Source organism: Aulonocara sp. 'chitande type north' Nkhata Bay, linkage group LG7 (assembly GCF_057382095.1).
Source record: "Aulonocara sp. 'chitande type north' Nkhata Bay isolate Kocher_YH1m ecotype deep benthic linkage group LG7, A_spYH_male_GT1.1, whole genome shotgun sequence".
NCBI classification, from domain to species: Eukaryota; Metazoa; Chordata; class Actinopteri; order Cichliformes; family Cichlidae; genus Aulonocara; species Aulonocara sp. 'chitande type north' Nkhata Bay.
The window spans coordinates 15,475,688-15,500,536 of NC_141350.1; the positions used below are offsets into that span (position 1 = coordinate 15,475,688).

Consider the following 24,849-nt stretch of genomic DNA (forward strand, 5'->3'; position numbering starts at 1 on the left):
CCCAGTATGTTTAACTGTAGATTCTTTATTTTCATGTTCTAGCCTATCAAAAACAAACACTGCATTTTTTTTCCTTGTGAAATCTGTTGACTCATGTTGCTAAATGTTGGCTGAAGTAACCACTGGCCCCGTATGGCTAAAGGTCAGGGTGTTTGGCCATGATCAATAGGGTTAAGGTTATTAACATATGATGAATATCATGAGGCCCTGGGAAAGCAGAGCAGAGGGCCAAAGAGCTGGACTCTGGTTGGCTGTAGCTTGTTTCCAGGAGGCGCCAACCCCCCTACAGACCTTAGAGGTCAGTTGAAGAGCTGCTGACCTCTAACCTTGGGTCGAGAAGGTGATGGAGAGGTTTGAAGTCTGCATAAAACAGACTGATAAAGTATTAAATGTGTCGGTGTTTAATCAAAGACAAATAAACATCAGTGTTAGTATATTTGGAAAAATCTTTACTGTACAAGCTTTATTTCTTAGTCTCCTTTCCAAAAATATAGAAACAATAGCAGGAATTGGAAATTTTTTAACTAGTAAAGCAACCAATTCCTTTATTTCTGCTTGGTTTTGGCATGCTGTGGGGCATTTTTTTAAACTGTAAAAAACAATTACAAAAATAAGGCCAAGATGGTTGTTGGGATTTAAATATATAATCTGAAATCTTATCTGCTGATTATATTGTTTTAAACATGTGGCTACACTGGTCAAAGAAGGCTAGGGTAGGTGTGACAAAGCCTATAGCGACCCTTAGATTAATAATAATAATGTAATTATTTGATGCGCGTGTGGAAGCAGTGGCCAAGAAGAGCCATCTACACCTGTACTGAGGAAGTTGCTGTTTTTTCCTGTATATAGAAAACTGCTGACTATTTGTTGTTGAATTGGTTTTAACATTTCTCATTATTATGTGGTTTGGAAATATTAGAACCAAGGACAGTATAAATGTGAACAAAGATGTGAGGATAGTCACCAAATATGAGCCCACCCCCAGACGTCACTACCTGCTGCAAAAGGTCCCCCCAGTTGTGGAAAGCCAGACCCAACCCTGCACAGAGAATTTAAACTGCTTCCTTCATGCTGTAAGTACAGGACAGCACGAGTTAGGTGTATTAGGACCAAAAAGTCCTTTGTTCATGTAGCAAAAATGATACAAATTAAAACTGAGATGCAAATGTAACATTTAATTTCTTGTTTAAAAAAAGACTTCAGCTTCAAAAAATTTGAATTTTCTGCCAGTTATTTTGTGTGATATCTGTACCTTACCTTACACCAGTGGGGTTTTTCCCCAAGAAATTTTAGTTTATTTTATCTGGAGGATTATTTATTATTATTTACATTTAATGAATTTTGGATGTGGATTTATGTTTTGTGGTTGTGTATCGTTTTTGTTTTTCCTTGTGGAGGATTTCTTGAGAGAATGCCTGTAAAGTTTCCCAGTAAGAACAATAAAATGACTGAACGTGAACTGAAGCGAAAGAAGAAGAATGAGCACTTAAAACGCGCGCACAAAAAAACCTTCTTTAAAAAAGTTTATTGGCTTTTAAAACCACTTTAAAAATCTCACCAGTGAGTACTTTCCATTGAAAAAAGAAACAACGCGATTGCAATATTAACAAGCTACTGTACATTAAGCGAAACACCAGACAACACCACAGAGGAGGGTTTTTTTTTTTTTCTCTACTGGTAGAAATGGACAAGATAGTCTGACAGAGTTGGGTCTGGGTCAGTCAAAGGTAAAGAATCACTGCTTGATGGAGCTTCGGAACTCATAAAGAGGTGCATTTCCTTCATTCAAATTCAAATATCAGTGCCATATTGTTAAAGAAAAAAATGAAGAGAAAATGTTAAAGTAAAATACTCTTCACAAAATGCATTTTGCAAAAACAAAATACAAACAAACAAACAAAAAATATGTAAAAATTGTCAGAAAACAGTCAACATAACATACAGAAGAACATTAACTTAGTAAACAGCACACAATGAAAATGATGTAACTCATGAAACTAGCACTGCCAGTCTGGTTAACAGAACCTGCCCAAATCACAGAAGACAGTGGTTACCAAGAATACAACGTACAACAGAAGTAATCACACATGCGTGCGTACAATCATTTATCAACATAATGAGCATGTAGGTTTTAAAAGGTTATTTAACTTTTTTCCCCCCTCAATGCTTTATATTCTCATGTAAGAGAATGAGTAAGAAATGTGTATCTCACTGAGATTAATGCACATTTTGCTACAAGACAATTAGTCATTTTCTGACAATTCACTGAAACTTCCTTACTCGTTTTGTTGTAAAAAAATTGTTTTTGTTTTTTTTTTTCATTTTCTCTTTTTTTTGCGGGCATCCATCATTACATTTGTCCATAAAGATGTGGCAAAGCCATGTGTCATAAAAATTTAGTGCAATAACGTGAACCTCCAAAGTTTGTTGAAACGTGAGTAATCGCTTTTTTTTCATTTGTTTTTTTTCCAGTGTCTGCTGAAAGACTTTGAGCACAATGTCTGTCACAGAGATGTTTGCAACCAGCTAACAGTATCACAACTTTTTTTTTCTCAATATACCATGCTATTGATCCTGCTCAAAGCACACATCACTTCTGCAACTGCAGAGACCTTTGAATAGAACAAAAAAATAAAACTAATGAAAAAAAACATAATCAGCAAGCGAGACCAGACAGCATTACTTTTACGACACACTGAGCCAGAAATGTAACACACAACATACAGTATCTTGCTGACTATAAATCTGCTTTTTTTTTTCCTCTTTTAAATGGCACATACTTAGCTAGAATAATGGCCATAATATAGTGTCTTGATACATCAAATCTCTATGTATCTATCCTATTTACAGATGGAGCTTAAACATGACTTATACAACATTGACAATAGCCAAAAAACTCAAGCAAGCATCCTACTGTATCACTTAGCCTACCTGGCTAGCAGTGATGGTTTCAACATGCTTTCAGGTCCATGGTTACCTATAAAACATAGGACAGTGACCATTTCACAAATATACATACTGTACATAAGATTTATCTAACTTCATCCTTTTCTGCGAATGCAATAGATCTCTTTTATATCTCTGAGGCTGCCCGCTCCCCGTTGTTGTTAATGTTTACAAGGAGTGTTTCTACGTGTAATAATCTCTTATGATTTTCAAACAGAGCATCTTTGGTATGGACATAAGGCTGGATCTCCACAAACATAATAATGTAATTTCCTCTTGATCTCAAGATGACATCAGAACACACTTCAGCCTCCATCCTCCCTTGTAAATGAGCCTTCTCCATACCATTGATATTCTTATCCAAGCTGGGCGTACAGCATGCCAAAACCCCCCATTAAAATAAAAACAACCTCATGACTGTGAGTGCACCTGCCATGGTATCGTGAAATGACGGCATATCAAATTCCTCTAAATTCTTTAACGATAAGGGCACACACAGTGTAGTCGTTAGCCTATACAATACATATCTATACTGAAACACTGCGGAACAAAAACAATAAGAAGTAGTATTGAAAATATCAGAGTAACAGCTGCCTTGATATGATGAAGCTCTGGATGGTTCTGAAGATATCTTAACATTATACTATATACAGTCTCTCTAAAGATGGCGTAAGGCCTTGGACTTTGGAAATAAGGCAGCCAGTTGTTGATTCCTTTCAATGTATCGTCCACAAAGTGGCCTGAATCCCCATCTTCTCACTACAGATTCATCTACTCCCTTTATAAGATAATAAACAGTACAAGAAGTATAGGCTTAAGAAAATTTCACTCTCGGACAATGCTCAGATGTGAATCAGTTTTTCCACTGATTTGGTATATGATAAAGATCATGTCATAAATTCAGCACCCGGCAGCTTAAGAGGCTACCCTTTTAAATATTCAGATATGGCAGGCAAATGTACTACAACTAACATGTGCATATACTACAATATCGTCTCCATTTGGTTGAATTTGAACTGCAAAAGCATATGTTGTTGTTTTTTTTGGTGAAGTCTCTTGTGCCAAATTTCCTACCCATCACTCTTCCTTAATTGTTCATCAAATACAAATATTGCATTATTGAAGATTGCCCTTCTCCTAACGTTCTTAAGTAAGTGCACGCGGCCACTGAGAGAACTCAGATGAGGGAGAAAAGTGGTTCGACACTGAAACTCTGGGTGACAAATGCCAAAAAAGGGGAAGGGATCAATTAAACATCGCGTGTAGGAGAGATTTTCTGGTACGCCTGGCACTTTGAACAGAACAAATGGCAAAGTCCAGACAAATCCCAACAAACTAGAGTTTAAAAACAGATTTACTACATATGCACAAAACCAAACAACAGAGAACAGAAGTCTTACAGAATAAAAGATAACATTAACCCAGCATCTCTACTGTAGTAGGCTGGTCTTTGCTTTCTAGCCAGTCAAAACCAGAGTTCACAGTATCACTGCATATCTGCTGAAAAAGCGGGTCGTTCTTCAGTTCTTCCAGTGTTGAGTCTTCATATTGTTCCTGCTGTTGATTGGGATCAAACAGTAAGTTGGTGTCCAACGTGTTAAGGTCAGTGATGCTACTGGACAGATCTGAGGTCAGTCTGATGTCGTTTGAGAAGTCGGACGCCACGGCGTTGAGCTCCGAAGCTACCTGACCTACCAACTGGGAACTGGGGTTGAGGCCATCATCCCCCAGCAAGTCCTTGACAGTGTTGTTGAAATCCAGCTGTTGCTGTTCATCCTCCACCTCCTGCTGCTGTGTGCTCTGGAGGAGCAGCTGTGGCTGTGTTTGCACTGGATTCTCCTGCAGCTGCTGCTGTTGCTGGTCTTGTTCACCAGAGCCCACTTGTGCTTGGCTGTCCCCAGTAGAGAAACCTCCCTGTTCTCCACTTCCGGTGGTGAGGTAGCCGTGCTGCTGGAGCTCAAAGGCAGCAGGACTGGAGCTGACGGGCAGCTGAGTCTGATGAGCAGTCCCTGCAGCAAAGCCAGGCGTGGTCTCCAGGATCTGTGTGAGGTTCATACGGGCCGTGTAGTTAGAGGGGAGGTTGTTTATGCCTAGACCGCGGACAGAATCATCCCCTTCCGCTTCCATTTTGCTGAGGAGAACATTCGTGATTTTGGCCGTGTTGCTCTGACCCTGCACGGGCAGCATCTCACTCTGCATCATGATGTTCAGAGGTACAGACTGGCTACGCTGGACCATGCTGTGGACAGAGGTGACGGTCTGGCTGTTCGACAAGATGCTGAGAACCTCGGAGGTGATGGGGGAGTTAAAAGGTGAAACCACAGCACGCGTTGTCGTGGTGGTACTTGTGGTGGTGGTCGCGGGGCCAGTGTTGCCACTGAAGTTTCTCTGGCGCACTGCTGGGCTAACACTGCGGCAACGGAAAGTACTAGATGCAGACGAGGATGAGGCCTTGCTATCTAACGGTGCCGGCACAGCAAAACTCTCTTGTTTTGTAGGAGTTGTTACAATTTGCTGCTGTTGTTGCTGCTGCGGCTGTTGTTGTTGCTGCTGCTGCAGCTGCGGCTGCTGCTGAACTGGAGAGATCGGGGTCAAACGGCCAAAGTGGGCAGCATCCTGTCTTGACTGAGATTGAAATGACTGGCCAGGAATTGCAAATGCATGTGGCTTACGAAACTGATCGTCCACCAGGTCTTGGTAGCTGGGCAAAATGCCAATGCTATGGTTCGACAAAGGACCTGAAGAGTTGCTGTTGTAGCGGTTGTTGATCCACTCCAGCTTGGCCTTGTCAGGGTGGGTTGCCATGGGCCTTTGCATGGGCTTGACAGGGCTGCTGGAGACAATACTGGCGTCGTGGTAACCTGTAATGCTCGAGTTAATGGGAGTAAAAGCAAAAGGGTTCCTGCACTCCACGGGGCTCGGGGGGACGCTGCTGCTGCAGTTGGACAGTGGTGTGCTGATAGGGGTGTGACGACCCATGGCTCCATCCACAGGGGTTATGGGAGCCATACGGGAGCACGGGCTCTCCCTCGTCAGGCTGTGAGCGAGCGTCATTTCAGAGGTAGGGGTGGGTGTCGGGGTTGGTGTCGGCGTGGGGGTTTGGACTGGAGTGGTACTGCTGTGGGCAGACGGGTAGAAGGTAGTAGTGGCCTGGTGAGTGCTGAGGATAGAGCCTTGACTGCTGGCTGACTGACCTTGCAGGGTAACGTCCACACAGTTACCGAACAGACCCTTCAACTTCATCTGCTCCTCCATTTGGACTAGCTCCTCCACAATGCTGTCTTGGGTCATGTCATCATCATTGAATGGGAAATAGTCCATGTTGGTCTGAGAACCTGCAAAATCAACCATTTCCTGTGTGAGGGTGAGCTGGCCCGAGGCTTCAGAGGGTTGGGCTATAATGGAAAGTTGGTCAGCAGGGGTTTGTTTGTGTTCTGCTGGTATCTGCTGGGCAAACGCCTGCTTGCGAAGCTCATCAAGGTGCCCCTCCTCCCATATTGTGCTCTTTAACTCACTCATCACAGAGGCTTCGTGTGGTCCTGAGTTGGCTTGTATGGCACAAGGATCCCCAGTGATCTGCTGCAGCAGCGCCTGATCGGTCGTGTTATTTCCCGCCGCCCCAGTGCTGGTATCAGGGCTGACAGAAGGGTCTTCGTGTTTCACCACCAGGTCTTGGTGTTTGACAACAGTCTGGGTGCTCTCAGTGTGTGTGATGGGTGAGTCAGAGAGTGCGAGGATCTGTGTGGGCCCTATAGAAGTGTGTTTCACTTTGCAGGGGGCACTCTCTGGTCTAGCAGGGGTTCCTGGTCTGGGGATCCTCTTCACTGCAGCGCTGACTCCGGGTTTGGGATTGTCAACTAGAGCCAGCGGCTGCTGGGATATAAACACCCTTTTCACTGGAATTGCATGGGATTCCCCGCCTGTGCGCTTCCTGGGGCTCTTGGCGTCTGCGCAGGGATCCTTTGATGTTGAGGTAACAGCAGAGGAGCCACTAGATGATGTGTTGACACTGGAGTTCTGATTATCAACAGTCAAGTACAAAGTACTGTCATGGCAGTTACTGTTATTGCTGTCCTGAGTCCCAGCTGCAGCTACAGAAGTAGGAGGAGATGTGGAGTCATTTTTTATCCTCGCCCCTTTGTCTGTTCCTGGAGAACATTTAACAAGGAAACTTGGCTCACTAGCAGCCCTGAACTTTGCCACTCTCTCCTCTTTGGCTCCTACAGCAGTTTTCTCCATGCCAGAGGCAGAGTTATTGTCATTTCCGGCTTCAGACACCACTTTGGCGTCAGCAGAGGGCATGGGAGTAGAGGCAGGAGCACTAAGTCTGACTGCAGGAGACTGGGGGGCAGCAGAACTCCCACTTTGTAACTGCTGGGATTCATCCAAAGCAGCGGTGGTGCTCACGCCAGCTGAGGCTGGTCGCACAGAAGTGCTGCTGCTGTTACTACTACTGCTGCTGCTGGGAGCGAGAGCGATGGCTGTCATCTTCACCACGTTCACTGAGCTGACATGGGGAGTGGGCATCACAGTTTTTATTGGGCTGTTGGTGATGAGCAACGTGGGGGGTGAACGCAGCGTGATGGCACTGGTGGCAGAGGGCTTAGGCAGGATCTGGGCGTACCGTGTACTGTGTCGTGCCAGCCGGTCACCTACAGGACTAGCTGAGATATTCTGAGAAGTTTTGGGGGACTGTTTGAGAGACTGAGTGACCACTTGAAAGTTCACAGGCAACACTTTTCCTTCGGCTGTCCCTACGGGACTGGGTGAGGTCATCAACTGCCTGCTTCTCTGTACCTGGGAAAACAATGAGAACATAACAGCACATTTTAAGCAAAATGATCAACAACTTGTCAGATAATAATTAAATAAAAAACTCAGTCACGTACCGTCACTGGGCTAGGGACAGCTGCTACTACAATGCCTATGGTAGGCTGAGGGGAAAGCAGAGCAGGGCTGCCACAGGGGATCGTGGGGCCCGGGGTACTGGCCTCTGTTCTCTTGACCTGGGTCTCAGTGGGCAAGGGTGAGTGAAGCTTCTGCTCTTGCTGCTTCTTCTGGATCTTGCGTTGCAGTTGCTGCTTTGCATCAACAGAAGGCGAGGGCAGGGTCTTCACCTGGGGCTGGAATGAGTTACACTCCGCTGTCGGCACAAACGCAGAAGCTGGAGTTGGTGTCTTCATTCCTATCAAGACATACGAGAGGAAAAGAGCGGTAGATCGTTGGTGGTGTTCTTGTCTTGTCAAACATCTCTGCTGAGGCATGAGCTGTCTGCAGTTCTGGATAGTTAAAATTCAACAAACATGTACTGTGTGTAGCCTAACAAACATTTTACAGCACACAGACATCATGGGGACGGTTAATTTAGATAATGCTTAAAAAATAACTACCTAAATAAGGCCTTGATAGGTGTCAAGAGGGCTACTGATTGGTGTGAATTACTTCAAGTCGAAGTGCTTTGCATAAACATCAGCTAACATCAGTAAATACACTCTCTTGTGCAGATATGCCAATACTGGTTAACAAGACTGATACTGGCCAATGCTGGCTAAAACCGATTGTTGGACAATAACTTGGTGCACTGCTCGAGTATGTGCAATCACGATTTTAAGTGACAGGTTAGTTTTAGAAAGATTTGCATTATGCATGTAGCTTCACTTTAAACATGAAGTCAGTTTTTTCATTTTGGTATTTCTGCTTTGTCGCTTGCAGTTCAAGCATCAGCGTGGCAGAAGCCGCACATTTATTTGCAATTTGTGACTGACGGTCATTTCTGAAACAGGACTTTTGATTTGCATGAAAGGCTGGGCTCAAAAAATTAGGATCACACTTAGAAAACACTCTTGAATCAGTGAGATGGAAATATGTAAAGAAAGAATAACAAACAGCAAATTATATTTTTTGACAGACGGTGGCTTTATGCCTTCCGAGCTTGTATATCTCAAGTGAAAAAACACAATGTTTAAGATGTACTACAGTGCCCAATGAACTTCAAACTTACATGCACACGAGACAACAATGAAACAAACACGCCAACAGATCAATAGGACACCTTTACCTGTGGGTGTTCCGGTCATAACAGTGAGTGCAGCCATGGACTTAGTACCGATGTAGTGGCTATTAAGCAGAAAACGAGCCAGGTCCTCCACGTTGTCAAACTGACGACTCAGGACCTTTTGAGCCCACTCACACACTAATCCACAAGCTGCAGACCTCATTTCATCTTCAGCACTCGGAGACTGGCCCGTTGGCTCCATCAGTTCACACTAGTGAGACAGAGCAGAGCAGCAGGGAGGTGAGCGTCGAACAAATTTTTCAAGTCTAACTATATGGATCGGGTTTTTTTGCAGGCAATCTTACCCCATCACCAGACTTCTGAAGATCCAGGTTGGGTAGGGATGGCATGTGAACAAAAGCTTTCTTCCTTAACCCGCTATAACAGTATGTGCGAAGGAGTTAAGGTTTCTAAAGCATGAAGACTGTGCAAACCTAAATGATTATAACATGCCGATATTTGTACGTTTTTTTGAAATTCTGCCCTAAAAATATGACACCATCTAAGGTCAGTCATCAGCCTTTCATCTGTGAGCCAAGGATTCCCTGCTACTACCTTTCTACTTCTGTAGCCAGACTCTCTTGGAATTTTGACAAAATAGTTCTCCAGGCTTTATGAAGGTATTTCAAAGCTTTTCTCTGGATATTTGCGGTTTTTTCTTTTTTTTACCATTTTCAGGGGAATGTTGTTTAATTTCTTAAGCCACTTCACACTAAACTATGAATCATTCAAGCACTAAAAAGGCACTTAGTTCAATGGATGAGCAAGTGTTAACACAGTTTAACAGGCAAAAAATATTTTTACACTAACAAGCTGATTCCCAAAGAGATAATAGTTGAAAACGTGGCTTCCCAGCGTGGTGTGCAGTGTGTCTTTAAAAATATCTGAGGGCACTGGACTCTTTTTGAGTTCACAAACTTGTATCTTTTCCCTTGGTTTGGTTTCTTTTCACACAGCAAAGACTCCAAGCAAACTCCAAGTGAACCAAAATGCATCACCACAAACCACATGAGAACATTTAGTCTGCTTACTGCTCAGACGCGTCTGGTGTGTGAGCAACACAAGCAAATACAAGAAGAAGGTGCTGTGTTTTGGCCTTATAGAGATAACATGGAGAATTTACATTCACTTTACAGCTAGCTGCTAGCCCATACTGACTACTTATGCACTCTGCACATCTAGGTTACCATGCTGCATCCCAGAATTCAAGAGAAGATGTTCAGCTCAAACTTGTTGCATGCACCTGCTAGTTGGCTCGGATCACGTTCACACCATAAATGAACCGCTCGCTTGGAAGTGGACTGAGACCCCTGACCATGTTCACACGTGCACAAGCAAACCACACCAAGATTGAAAACTATTTTGGCTAAACTAAAAACTGGCTAAACACCGCAGGTGTGAAAGCACACTAGGAGAGTTCAGGTATTTTGAAGAATAAAGGTTTTCACACCAAATATTGACTTAGAAGCTTTTTAGAATTGTACTAACTCTGTGTTGCCTTGTCTACTGTATTGACATTTATGTTTGCATGTTTCAGTAAATCCTTGCGCCTATTTCCCATTTTCCTAGCAAAATATAAAGACAGATGCCTCAAGACTGTTTAACTTTTTTCTTTCTTTTTTTATTTTATTAATAAATAACGGAGCAGCTTTGAAGCTTCCTCTTTTGGGGCAGCATGAGAACATGAAAAAAAACTCAAACTGGGCGTGACAAACACCCAGTTTGAGTCTTTCTTGGCATGTAAAGCCGAGAACTTTACTTTTTTCCCTTGAATTTTTTCCCCCTGAAGCTTTGTAATCCCCTTATGTTGTCTGGCCATAGGGTCTGAGCTCAGGTAAGCCTGTCCATAAAAAAGGGACCGTAGCAAATAAATGGCAAACTAACTTACATGCACTCTGGAACTTAAATTCACAGAAGCCAAGCAATGATAACTAATGGCGCAACTCCTCTCTTGACTCTATCCTCTGTGGAATTTTGAGGTTTTAATATATTTATAAAAAGCTTATTTTAAGCCCAGCTAGTAGTATCATGTTGAGATGAATTGCCTAAGATCTCTGCAAGCAAACATTAATGATCTGCCTGCTCATCATCCATACAAGCCCAACTGCACACATGCAATCACCTAAAAGAATCACTCATGTTGAAAAAAAAAAAAAAAAAACGAAGAAAGAAAAAAAGAAAGAAATACAACCAGGGTAACACTTTGTTTAAGGATATTTGGATTTCCCTCTCATTCCCAGACGACGTGCCTTCATGTTAGGAAAGACATTCTTCATGATCTTTCCAAAGTCTGCTGCACTCAGTGGATTGTAGCCGAGATTGTCACAATAGCTCCTTGTAGGAGAAGAGAACCCACATGAGATTATGACGAAACTATAACTGTCTGAGAGCAGATCGCACGTCTTCTGCAAGGTTATCCACTTACTTGTATTCATCATACACCTCTTGCTTTGGGAGGGAAGTCTCTGGGTGCTCTTCTAGGTGATTGCGTATCCAGTTGAATGCATACATCTGTTGAGTACGGCTTGACGACATGGAACTCTGATCACTGAAAGTGGTGCATAAGAAAAAGACATTTGGTGAGGCAGTACCCTCGACTGCGGTGCATCATTTCTTGTTAATACAGAAACTTTAATACCATAATCCAGGAGTGGAGGACCCCCTCTCATTCTCAGTCCAAATGGGCAGAATTTGGGGGTTGGGGTGATGAATAGATATGGGGAAACAAATGAAACACAGACAGCTAGGTATAGCAAAAGTCTACAGATTTCAGTGGTTCAATCATACAGCTGAAATGTTGAAGAAAAAGAAAAAACCCTCAACAGTGACTTAAATTCAAATTCGATGCCCCTCTAGCGTCTATCAGCCTAACCTGTGTCTGTGTAGCAGCCAGTGGATTTTTGACAAGCAATGAGACAGTGCCGATAATGTAATGAGAGCCACAACAAAGCATGTATTTGTGTGTGCGTCTGTGTGTGTGCGTGTGTGAGAGAGGGAAAAAAAAAGCCAGAGAGCAAAGTGGAAAACTTAGTTTAAGTGCTCGCCTGTGACATACCTTTTATCATTGCCACTGCTGGGACCAGAAGGCAACTTAAGGTAGAGGTAGAGCTTTTCGATGTCTGTAAACTTCTCAACATCTTGCTGTAAAAATAAAAACATCACAGAGAGGAGAAAAAAATGAATATGTCTGAAGAGTTTAACACACGTGCTGACGAAGGCTGTGGTCAGGCTGATGGTTTAAAATCTGGTTCATAATTCAACTCAAACAAACACGGACTCTGGAATTACAATTGTATGCAAAAAATTTTATTATTGATCCCAACTTAAGTGCTTTTCATCTGGTTTCTAAGAATGGATTCATCTCACCTCTTCCTTTTGTATTTGCCTCTTTGTTGCTAGGGGAACCAATACTTAAATGAACGAGGTGAGAGCTGTCAGCCAATAAGCAGTGAACGAAGACGCTATTTACTACACATCACTGCTGCAAGCCCTGAGTGAATTACATACACAGTCCTGACCTGCTGGCCACTGGCTGGAACCTAACTCTTCCCTTTTTAAACTTCCTGAACTTCTTTTTGGTTTTTAAGTCTGATCTGATGATCAAAATCACACCACGCCTATGTATTTCTTAAAAGACTTGCATCAAAAACAACTGCAAATGCAGATTATACTGGTGGAAATTTCTCTCAGTGCTATTCTCTCTAAAGTTACACAAGGTTTTTACTGCATAGAGAAATTTTTGGCAACCGGCAAAGAGATTTTAGCCAGAGCCAAAGAAAAAACTACAACAAAACAACACTGGAATAAAGCTTTGCTTCTACTAAGTGTTATTAATCTGAGCTTCATTTACTCAAGCATAAAATTTGCTAATCAAAGAGGTCAGAAAACAAATGCAAGGCAAAACAGACTGCCACTAATCTTTGAGGTCTGATTGTGCACAGCCCTCCCAAAAAATCTCACTCTGCAGGAAAAAAAACCACTTCAATGTGTCACCTGTTCAATAAATTTTTCTACATAGTTTAAGGCATCTCGTTTTACCATTTTTGCATGACAACAGTGGATGTTAGTGGCAAACATTTGTCACAGACATAAAAAAAACAAACATATACATTTTATCTGATTCTAAAATGACAATATCATATATGTATCTTATTACTATCTTATTAATAACAGAATATACAATTTGGTACCTTTGACATAGAAATTCTGTGCACATAATGATATGCCGATAGTAGCTCTATCAAACAAAGTTATTAATATAACCACATCTCAGTGCGTTTTGAAAAAGCCGCCCTTTTAGATGTTTATTTACTGTTTTATGTGGAAGCATCAGAGGAGTCAAAGAATGGATTTTTTTTTAAATCGAGACAAAAATGGAATAAAGCCCAAAAAACAGCGAAAACAAAAACATCTGCCTAACACCAGACAGAGGTGTTGAAATTAAAATCCAGGCTCTGTCTGCTTTACTGACGACAAAAAATAGACAAAAGCTTTATCACGTCGCTTTGATGTCACTGACACTTCTTTGCAGCTGCATAGGCGGCGAGACAGAGGGAGACGCAGCAGTTTGAGAATAATCTAAAACTGTGCATGAATAACCAGCTGAAACCAAAATACAAAAATCTTCATATATTTATATGAACATTGGAAACACTTTTGTCATTTGCTTCGCACAGTGCAAAAAAAGGCATTCATGAACATAACATTTAATGTGTTTACATGTGTTACTAAAAAAAAAGAAAGAAAAAACACAATATAGCGTTAAGATTTCTGCATGTAAATATTAGTTAATCAAATTGAAGCTTTGTGGGGTTGGCTTTGTCTACTCTGCTTCATCAAGCATGAAACATATTTAATCATTTATATGATTTAATGAAACATTCATTGCACAACTGTTCTCCGAACGCAACAACAAACATTAACACATGACTCTGATAATGAGGGGATTGCAGATTAAGCAGTATTTACTGATACTCACCAATATGCTGTCCACTTTTGATTGTACAGATTTGCTACAATGAGAAAGAGATAAAAATTTAAGAAAGTGAATAAATAAGAAATAAAATGTCATGGATGCATGCAAGATTTTGTCAACATTTCAGCAAATAAAAGAAAAAAATCTCCCTTCCGGGTTACATTATTTTTGTACGTCGTTCAATACGACATATTTTATCATTCGCTGATATACTTTGAGAGCATCTTTGATAAAGTGAGAACATGTTTTAGGAGATTTATGAATATATTAAATCTGTAAAAAAAAAAAGACATTTTGAGTCCTCTGTCTGGCAGATTCTCTCTAGGTCGCTCTCTCAAGATGAACTAAGGCAGCGGTCCCCAAGCCCCGGTCCACAGACCGGTACCGGTCCGTGAGTCGTTGAGGCTCAGCTGTGAAATGTATAGTTTTCAGAGGCTTTATCAGTTCTTAGCATTATTTTTTTTATCGTTACCCTGGTTTCCCTGGGTCTTTTCCCATGTGTTATGAATAAATCTTCTTCCTCTGGTACCGGTACTGGTTTTATTTTGTTGTATTTATCCGCGACACCTTAAAGGCCGATCCGTGAAAATGTTGTTGGACATAAACCGGTCCGTGGAGCAAAAAAGGTTGGAGACCGCTTAAGTAAGGGACTCAAATCAAATCAAATCAAATCACTTTTTATTGTCACATCACATGTGCAGGCACACTGGCACAGCACATGCGAGTGAAATTCTTGTGTGCGAGCCCCACAAGCAACAGAGATGTGCAAACACAACAACACAAACGAGCAAAATACAAGAATGGCCAACCTGAAACTAATAAATATATGTACAATATATAATAGTGTATGCATTTCTGGATGTGTATACTAAATATTTTCCTACGTGTGTGTGTGTGTGTATACAAATTTTTACAAATTAAATAGTAAAAAAATAAAATAAAATAATAAAAATAATAATAATAATAATAAAATATATAAAATATACAGAGTTGTTCCAGGTTTTGGTGGTGTTGTCTTCTGTATGCTTCGGGTCACTATCATGCTGAAATATCGTCTGTGTAAGTTTTTTGCATCGTGTCTCCACGCTGCAGAAAGCTGGCATCCAATATATCAGCACCAGTGCCTTACTGTACGGCTGATGTTAGCCAGACTGTGAGTAACAACTAGTGCCTGTATCTCTTGGTCACTCTCCCGACCAAAGCTCTTCTTAGACCATCACAGAATTTTTCTGAATGACCAAATTTTAGGAAAAATTCTTGTTAATTTCCAACTTGGCTGGAACCCACTAACTTTTTATGCCTCACGGCCAGATTTAAACATCTATGGAGATCGCAATGTGGGTTTTTGAATCACACCCAACCAATGTGAATCTGCCACAGGTGTCTTCATTTACTTGCTACTCTCAGCAAAACGCTTGGTGACATTTTATCATCATTTTAGGGTTATCACGAGCAGATGCCGACTGTTTTTTTGTTTGTTTGTTTTTTTGCAATTAAAAAAAAAAAGCAGCATATTTTGAGTCTGGTGTTACTACACAGTAATGCTTCCATGCCATACCGGACTCATAATAACAGGGAAAATTCCGATGCGATTAACATTGCTGAAGTCTCCGTAGCGTGTGCAACAACGTGTAAAATTAGGCCTTCACTAATCACATTTTATACAGCACGTGCTCGTCCATACCATGATGCCGACGCAAATAACACGGTGGCCGGTTTCAGTTAAAAGAGACTCATCACTAGAAATATCACAAGGCTAATCAAAGCAGGTGTATCAAAGGAAGATGAGCTGAATATTTATGTAAATGAAAAGTTTCACCTTTTCATATGAAACCCCAGAAAACTAAACACACCAGAAAGCACGTTTGCAGCTTGTCACTGCTGGTTATTGTGTGTGTAATGACTACTTCAACTTAACCTTTTATTTTTTTTTAATTAAAGCCTCAGTGTAGTATGACATATCATCTGAGCAGACACGATAATAGCAGCAAACGTGCATCTGGTTAATCTTAATCCCAGTGCTTTTAAATTTGCGACGTGCTTCTTTTTCCTTGTGGTCTTCATGAGTGATCTTTACTTTATCCCTCACGCGCTTCTGACTCTTATCTACGCACAGATGCTGTTTACATCTTTGGCTTCCTTTTTTTTAAAAATTGCTTTCTGCTGGAAATGAGCCCGTGTGGCCATTGATCTCTTTTTCCCCCTTGTATTTAACATAAACTTAATTTGCTGTAGAGTAATGATGAGGTAAGGGAGGGAGGAGGGACAGAAACTGGTGAGTAATATCCAAAGCCACAGTGCACAAAATAACGTACTGGTTTTTCAGAAGGAGCATTTCTATTTATAAACACACGTTATTCCCCCAAATGATGCAGCCCTCTCATTAGGAGCATTAAATCAGAGCGAGGCTGGACGTGTGGAGCTGCCTGCTTTGACACCTGTCATCCCGAGCATCAGCACCGCCGGTGGAGTCGGTGTCATCTATTATAACATGGCCTCCTATGGCTCGATGCTAATGACCATAGCTACCCCTGTTGTAGGTAACCCGACGTTACCGTGTCGTTAGCGCACAAACAGGAACCAGACGGAGCGGCGCGGTTCGGTGCCGTCGTGTTTCTCTGAAATATTTACGCCTAGCACGGCAGCAGCCGTGTTGTTTTTCGGGCAGCTTTTTGTGCAGCACACTGCCTCCTTGCCACTCCACAGTCAGATACGCTAATTACAAGGCTACGGCTAGCGAAAAGGACATTGTGGCCGCTTGTGGATCGCTTCCATCCTTACCAAATTGAATTCTTTATTTTGAACTGTAACGCGTTAGCCTCGGGCCCCTGGAGTCCTGGCACCAGCACTGGAAGAGAGCCTAATCCCGAGGCAGGCTTCTGACCAGGTTGTTGTTGATCATCAGCCATCACGATGGAGGGGTGGTGGGGGAGCTTTAACAAGTAGGCCTCATCCCCGGCTGTGCACTGCACCGGACCCACCGCTGCTGGAGCGGCTCAGTCAGCTAGGACAGCCCGCTGAATCCACCACAGAGCATGGCTACAAACACTGTGATCTGACCCTCGTGAAGCACAAAACAAAACCCCCCAAAAAACACCCGGGAATACAAAAGGCATATCGCAGGGTTATCTCCGCTGCCGCAAATTGCACGCCTGCAGCAGCCAGCAGCAGCTACAGACGGAGCTGCCTGCGTCAAGACGCACGCGAGCTGCAGCGCCAGACCGGAAGTAGAGAGGTTTTTTTTAGGGTGAAAATAAAATCCCGATGTTTGCCATGTCGAAAGTTCACTCATATGTGTGTGTGTGTGTGTGTGTGTGTGTGTGTGTGTGTGTGTGTGTGTGTGTGTGTGTGTGTGTGTGTGTGTGTGTGAACTTATTAAATCGGTGATGAATTCTCTTAAAAGTCATAACACACACCAGGTAGGAAGCATAAACTTGTTTTGGCTGCTAGAATAAGTTTAGGAACTGCTAATACACACCACAGTGTGTAAAATCCACACTTTCTGCACTTGAAGTACTTGAGAAACCTGCATTTAATTACATTTTAATTGTTAATTGATTTGAATAGTGAATCTAGGACGCCACTGACATTGCCCCGTAGAGCCATCCATTTTACCCTTATGCGTATCCATTATATTATATACATTTAAATTTACTTACCTTTTCTAATCTGCATCTTTGGAGTGACAGATGAGGATGCTAAGGATAGGGTGAGATAGAGGCAGATGATCTGCTGTAGTGATCACTAAAGGGAGCCGTTGAATGAAGAAGAAGAAGAAGAAATATTTTAATGAATGATAGCTGGGCACAGCTGTTATCTAAATGTCTGTGATGTGGTTTTTTAAAATTATTATTATACTTTATTATCTTCCACTGCAGACCAAAGAATTGAACAGGCAGCTGAAAAATGTCCCTGTTGTTAATAAGAAAGACATTATTAATCAAATTATGTTAAACAAAAAAAATAATTCTTGCCTTAAATTTTCTTCAGCCTTATGTATAAACTAAGCAATGAAGCAAATATAGGGTGGGTCTGCTCAATTCTATCTGCCTGATAAACTTAGAAACTTAGTTTCAAGTAACAGTGCACGTAGTAATTGATTTAAACATGACACACCATTATCCCAACATCTGCCTTTGAAATTTGAAAAATTCCAGGAGGCTTTTATTTGAAAAGTCATCAGCGGGACTTCAGGGTCTCATAGCGTCTCACTTGACGCGCTGTAGTTCCCACATGCACCTGCAGGGGGCTGCTGCAGGAAGCTGGTTGATCAGATAGTGACAATGACGGGTAAACAGCCAGGATAATATCACTTTGCCATGTAAACCAAGCATTTATAAACAAATATATTGATCTCAGTATCTACCGACGCACTTGAATAAAACGGTGATCGAAAGAGACGATAGACGAGGAAACGCTGATACACCAAAGAGGTGTCACAGACAGGTCGCTCCAAGATTGTCTTTGCTCATTGAGCAGCTTGCTATTTTTTTCCTACTTCGGCTGAAATCTGAGACACAGTCGGCAGGAAAAAAATAGCCCAAGAGCATGACACTAATCGAGACCATCGGCACCAGATCTAAATATAACGTTTACTTATGCTACATCTGCCATAAATGAGATATTTCCACGTGGCAAATTAATTCAGTGGTAATAACCTGTTTTAACCAACGCGTGATCAGCAGTGGTTTATAGAGCTCCTATAAGGGAAAAATGCATGTGAAAATTCAAAAGAATGAAGTAACCAGAGCAAGAAAAACAAGACCTAAATAAATGCTTATTCATGACTTATTTTATGCTGCCATCTGTTGATGGAAACTGGTAATGTTACTCCAATACTCTACTAACGCCGCAAGAAAGCAACAGACACACATGGGTGGGTGGGCACGTATGAGCAAGTACACAGTGACTGGAGTGACCTCATGGCTCCGAAGACAAGAATAACAGGAAGAAGAGGAAATAGTACCAACGGTGCTGCTCGATTTCTGCTACTTCTGCAGGACTTCATGCTGCTCTGCCCCAGCTGTGTTTGTCCACATGTTTGTTTAATGTCCACAGGACTGTGTGTAACAGCTTCTCTGTTTGCCTTTGCAGTGACTAAGCCTTTATTTTTTCTCAGTGTGAGTGACCTTATGAGTCAGAGGCCCAGGTTAGACATCCAGGTGTGGAGATATTAACGTTACTGACAATCCAGTGCATGGCTTCTTTAGTTGAATGTTACAGAGTTTAGTGTGCCTGCAGTGAATAGCAGAGAACTGGCATAGAAATTAAACTCAGGTTCAGCTAGACGGGTTATTCTCATTTTAGCTTGTGTTGCAAAATGGGACGAAATAGTATTTGTGAGTGAATGATTCCTGCAACTAGTTCCTTGTGAAAAGCACGGCAAGAGCACTCAATTCATTTTCTATTCCTATAATTAAGAAATAGTAAAACTCAAGGGTCTGGTTGATTTTTACACACTGCACAAATTATATATAAAGAAACAAGGACACAAACTGCTTCCTGGGAATATTCTAAAGTGATATTCTGAAAGAGACAGAGGATACAATTTGGGGAGTTAAATTTAAAACATGTATCTGTACATGTCAAAAGGGCTAAAGTCTAAAAAGCACCACTAAAACATGTGTTTTGCACGGTATGGGATGAAATGGGGCTTTGATCAGGTGTTCTCACAGACTATTTAGTCTATATGTGTGTGTGCATGTGTATCTGTGAATATGCAATACTGGGTCTGTTACTGGGATTATAAAACCAAATACATGTAACAAATTATAATAAAGGATTTATGACGTAATAGAACAAGAAGGAAAAGTGATAATTATTTGTTAATAAATAGTGGAAAAAATAAGCTTATGCTTCTTCCTGCTCCTTGTTTGGACCATGTTAAGCTATTTATTATAATTATTATTTTTTCTTGTGTTTTGTTTGTGTTTTTTATTGTTGTTGCGTTATTTTTAACGTGTTCAAAATAAAGCCACACATTACATTACAATAAAAAATGGATTGTATTGTATCACAGGAAATAATGTGTACTGATGCACATTACATGCCGCTCTTATCATAGGAAGGAAGTTGGTGTCAAAGCCTGAGTTGAGACGCCTCTGACGTTGTCTTTTAATTTTTCTTCTAAATGTACAGTAGCTGCATTATATTTGATGATGTGTATAAAATGCACTCTCACAGATATCCCCAGTAATTATAAGAAGCATGCATGTGGTAGGAAAAGCTTCTAAATGCTTTTTCCAGTATGGACTTTCTTCATGATTTTTCCTGAGATTAATTCAGTTTGGTTTGGATATAAAAACATGGGGTTTTACTCCCTAATCTACTATTTCATATTTATTTGTCGCTATATAAACTATTGTTCTATTATAAGTGATAGAAAAAGTATCCAAATACACTTTTATTTGTTGGATGCTTTTATTGTGTTGTTTTCATTTAGGAGCTTTACAAAGACTGTGTTTGGTCAGTGTGCGCTTAAACCTCTGTTACCCTTCAGAGACGGTTGCTTTCATTTTATCACTGAAGAAAAATTGTGTGTAGGTGTTTCTATAACCCTGTGGTAGCCTCATCATGATTATGTTGTGCAGGTGTCAGGAATCCAGGCCAGTTCCTCAATTTAAAAAAAAGTGTTTGTGTTCAGGTAGTTTTGAACATGCAGACATCTACTGTATGTATGTTATTGATGTTTTATTTGGTATTAGAATTCATCTTTTTTAAATCATCATATTTCATGTAATTCACTTTAGTTTTAGGATTATTACATTGTCCCATTAATGCATTTGGGCTCGCGGAGCACCTACTGCAAGTTATATAATACTGTTTTGGTAAATGGCTGTTTCAGTTGCTGTTCATGGAAAGTCCTGCCACCTATTTTGCATCTGAGATTTAGATTACTGCCTATTATTAGATGTCATAAGGTCATATTTGCTGAGATTTACGTAGCCTTGTATTTACAGTGTTACCCGCTGATTAATGAGAAATTATGGAAACATCTTGAGCGGCCAAATGTTACTGAAATAGGGCCAGGTTTGGATAGCGGGCCACTATTGGCTCACTACTGCTGCAGTGGTTTAGAGAGCTCATGAGGCAATATTATGTATAATAAGCTGTCCCATAGAAAGCACACACGTGGCACAAATGTTGAAGTTTTGTGTGTGTGTGAAATGTAAAGAATTTTGTTTGTCATAAGGATAAAACTCGATCCACTGCTGATTCAGTACAAACCAAACTTGAAAAAAAAAGTCAATATTCCCATGTGTTACTGGAAATAAGATGTTTATAACTTGGTTGTACCCTAAAACCTACAAGAGTATGAACAAAATGTATTACTGGCCTAGATATTCTGGAAAATTTACCCCATCTTTCCATTGCTATCACACACATCCATCAAATGTTGTCATCTCTAACTTGTTAACAACACCGGGGGTGTAGAACGGTGGCTCTTTATCTGAATTTCAAGAAAACGTTGTTTCCTTGTTAGTCAATGTTTTCTCACTCTATTTTTGACCTTTGGTTGCTGGCTACTCTGGACTGATTTATTTTACTGTCAATCTCCTGTCACTTCTGATTTGGGATAGAAGCCCTCATCTCTGCAGTCTTTGCCCTTGCTCATTCCTCCAAATGTTAAGTTTTGCTCAATGATCTCCTCAAAGTGGCATTTTGGTGGCCATTTCACACCACACTAAAAACTTACACGTATCTAACCCTCTTCTTTTTAGGACATAAATTAGACTTCAAATATAAAGCCAATATTAAAACAAAGGATAACACAACAGAAGCCCAAGATTTTTTTTGATAATTTTAAGAGAAATGAACCAATGCTGGTATCCCACACAGTAGCTTATCAATGTTTTGTTTGTTGTACGGATTTAATTTAATGACACACTTCCTGTTGATCTAGTTGGTGACATATAAGACTGGCGGTGACCTACAGCCGCTTCTCCTCATAGGTGCAGATGAATGTGGGACTGCGAGGTCATTGTGGCGGAGAGGACAGTCAGTCTGGATCTCACGTGCAGCCGCGGCCTGTCCAATCCTCTTACAACCCCCACTTCTTTCAGCATTCAGGCCAAGATCAGCTTGCTGTGTGCAGGTCTTATCCTGAGGATACAGAAGATCCTCGGTGCAAAGTCACGCCAGCACGTATCAAACGCCACGATAACACATCTACCTCGTGATAGCTTTTGAGATGCATTCACTCACACACTTTTTCAGAGAGTTATCTGCACATATCTGCTCTATGGCTTTTAAATTTCATTGCTTCTCCAGATATAACCACATTATAATGAAATCAACAGATAAATTTGCCAAATCAAACCATTTTATTATCTATTTGTATGCTATTGTCAGCAAAACAGTTATATTAGAAAAAAATAATTTATTTCTAATTAAAGAAATCCAAAGCTCATTAAAGAATTAGTTTAAGAGGTTCAAAAGAAGAAACACAACTAGTCAGTGAAAAAACCCGATGATTGCTGATGTTTAAAAAAATCACATGATAAAAAACTCAAATACAAAAAAAGCCAATTATTTAATTGATGAAAATGCTAAAAATCATCAGTGGCACTGTTATTTCTGTGTTCTGTAAAAAGAAGAAAAAGCCACAAGGAAGCACTTTCAGTCATTTAACCTGTTATCAGACCCTCCGCTAAAAAAACAAGGATCTGACCACAATGTGTTAGTACTTTTGCTCACTTTTTCCGTTGGCTTATCAGTTCTGTAACAGGGTGAAATATGGGAGTCCCTGCTTTGACGTCACTTACACAACCTTTCCCAGGCCAGGCTGTTATTACAGATTTTATTCAGTGTTTTTTCCCTTCATTTTCTTGGCATCCTGTGGAAGAGCGGATGGGAAATTCTGATGTCATCAACCTTGGCACAGCGGGACAGAGGAGCATGCAGACCCTCAGGGTGCCACTATTGGTGCCCATGTGTTTGTGCCCCGTAGATGGTGAAATAGATGGTGTGGTGCTGCCCGCCTGTGCTGCACCTGCGTCCCAGCATGCTGATTGATCAGTTTGGTCATGTGGAATGTCACCATCTGCTCCCTAGTCCCACTCACCCCTTCTTGTGTGAATGCCAATCACTGGCAGGAAGATAGTTATTTAAGCCATGTCAAATCAAGCGCATGGCGAAGAGCAATATGCCAACAACACTTGAAATGTGCGTTGCAGGCATAGTAAGCACAACAGCACATCTTACATAAAAAGACTAACCATAAGAGCTGCAGAAGAGGTCTTTACTTCTGGTTCCCTTTTCAGTTTCGAATTATCTTCTCACATCTATGCAAAATTCAAATTTTGATTACTGAGTTTAGCAATCACGCTGTGCAAGTGTTTCTATGTGTTTGCATGTGTAATTCCTCATTTAATTTTGATCACGACTCCTTATTTGTTTTTCCTCCACCCCCCCTTGGGTTTCTCTTTTTTTCTTCTTTTGTTAGCTTCTTAATGGCCAACAACATATCAGGGGGCCATCAGGAGTGACATTCCTCTTTGTGGAGCGTCATAACCAATGACATTTCAACCGTGGCAAAATAAAGATATGCAAATCGGAGCTCATTAACATTTGCATTACCTGTTTGAATAATCGCACTTCTGACAAGGCAGCAATTAGCTAAGATTGATGCAAAGTTCAGGGTCAGGGGACTGTATATATTTGCTCTTGGATCATTTGCCCAAGATATGTGTGAGTGTTGGTGTGTCAGATAGAAGAGCTGATCTCTGTCAGCGGAAAAGGTCAGTCAGTGGCCACTGGTGTACCTGAATACCTGAATTAAAATAAAAACAAAACAGCAACACACAAATATATATATATATATATATATATATATATATATATATATATTATATATATCTATATATATCTATATATATCTATATATCTATATCTATCTCTCTCTCTCTCTCTCTCTCTCTCTCTCTCTCTCTATATATATATATATATATATATATATATATATATATATATATATATATGGATGTATTCTATAAATTTAGAATATTTACTCAGCATCTTTTTAATAAAGCACAGTCCTGAAGGTCAAGAAATTGTTGTTTTGATGAAGCCGAAGTGACTGACCTCCTAACCCAATTGAGCAGTCAGGATTAGGCTTTACCTTAAGGAACCTGAGTGCACTGCACAGCTCACCTTCAGAACATAACATGTTTTTCTACTCTCAGCTCTATAGTTTGCAGTTTATTCAGTAGAAAACTGTCATTTAAAAAAAATGCATATTTATAAATTGTAATTAAATGATCCCATAATGGGCAGCCACGGCAGACACCGGGTTAAAAGTTTAAATATAAACACAAATTTCAAGATTCTAGGTCGCTGTTATTTTGGCCACTTTGCTCCCACTGCCCTGCGGTGTTACTGTAAACACTGGGGACGATGACTTCAAGATAAAGGCTTTGCTGCTGTCTCGCTTGGAATTATTTGATTGGATTCTAGTGAGGGCTCTTTGAGCCAAAAAGCTGTGCCAGGACAGTGTGCCACACTGTGCATCACGCCAACCACAGTGTACATAAGATCACAAAACATAGATTTGCTGGTACTATTCAGAACTCATTCGCTTTATTAATCTTTTCCCCCCATGAATTTGTGACTCCCAGATGTTGTGCCTTGAGGTGAGTCTAGGTGTGCACATTACTGCTGAAACTGCATAAAAAGCAATTAATTAGACTTAAAATTACTTAGACTTTAAGCGCAGATCAGTGGGTATGCCTGACAACAAAGAGCACAAAACTACAACAAACTACGTCATAGGTGCCTTCACCTAATAATATGCAATTAAAGAACATCTCAGATCACATATAGGCCATTTTCCCCACAGGTGTGGCTTGACATTTTTTGGCTTTACCTTTTGTAT

At 40.9% G+C, this 24,849-nt stretch overlaps 1 protein-coding gene across 2 annotated transcripts; it reads right to left on the minus strand.

Annotated features, from left to right (window-relative positions):
- Nucleotides 1-1,508: 1,508 nt before the first annotated feature.
- rfx7b (regulatory factor X7b) lies at nucleotides 1,509-17,167 on the minus strand. Of its 2 annotated transcripts, XM_086298950.1 has the most exons (10): nucleotides 16,758-17,167; nucleotides 13,980-14,013; nucleotides 12,056-12,142; nucleotides 11,640-11,677; nucleotides 11,427-11,549; nucleotides 11,216-11,335; nucleotides 9,307-9,388; nucleotides 9,005-9,212; nucleotides 7,836-8,131; nucleotides 1,509-7,743 (listed from the first exon to the last, which is right to left on the minus strand). In XM_086298950.1, the coding sequence occupies exons 1-10, from the start codon at nucleotides 16,883-16,885 to the stop codon at nucleotides 4,363-4,365; spliced, it is 4,497 nt and encodes a 1,498-aa protein (XP_086155076.1). In that variant the 5' UTR covers nucleotides 16,886-17,167; the 3' UTR covers nucleotides 1,509-4,362. The 2 variants fall into 2 exon arrangements, with proteins under 2 accessions (XP_086155076.1, XP_086155077.1); XM_086298951.1 differs by lacking the exon at nucleotides 11,640-11,677 and having other exon boundaries at nucleotides 12,057-12,142.
- Between the last annotated feature and the right edge of the window lie 7,682 nt (nucleotides 17,168-24,849).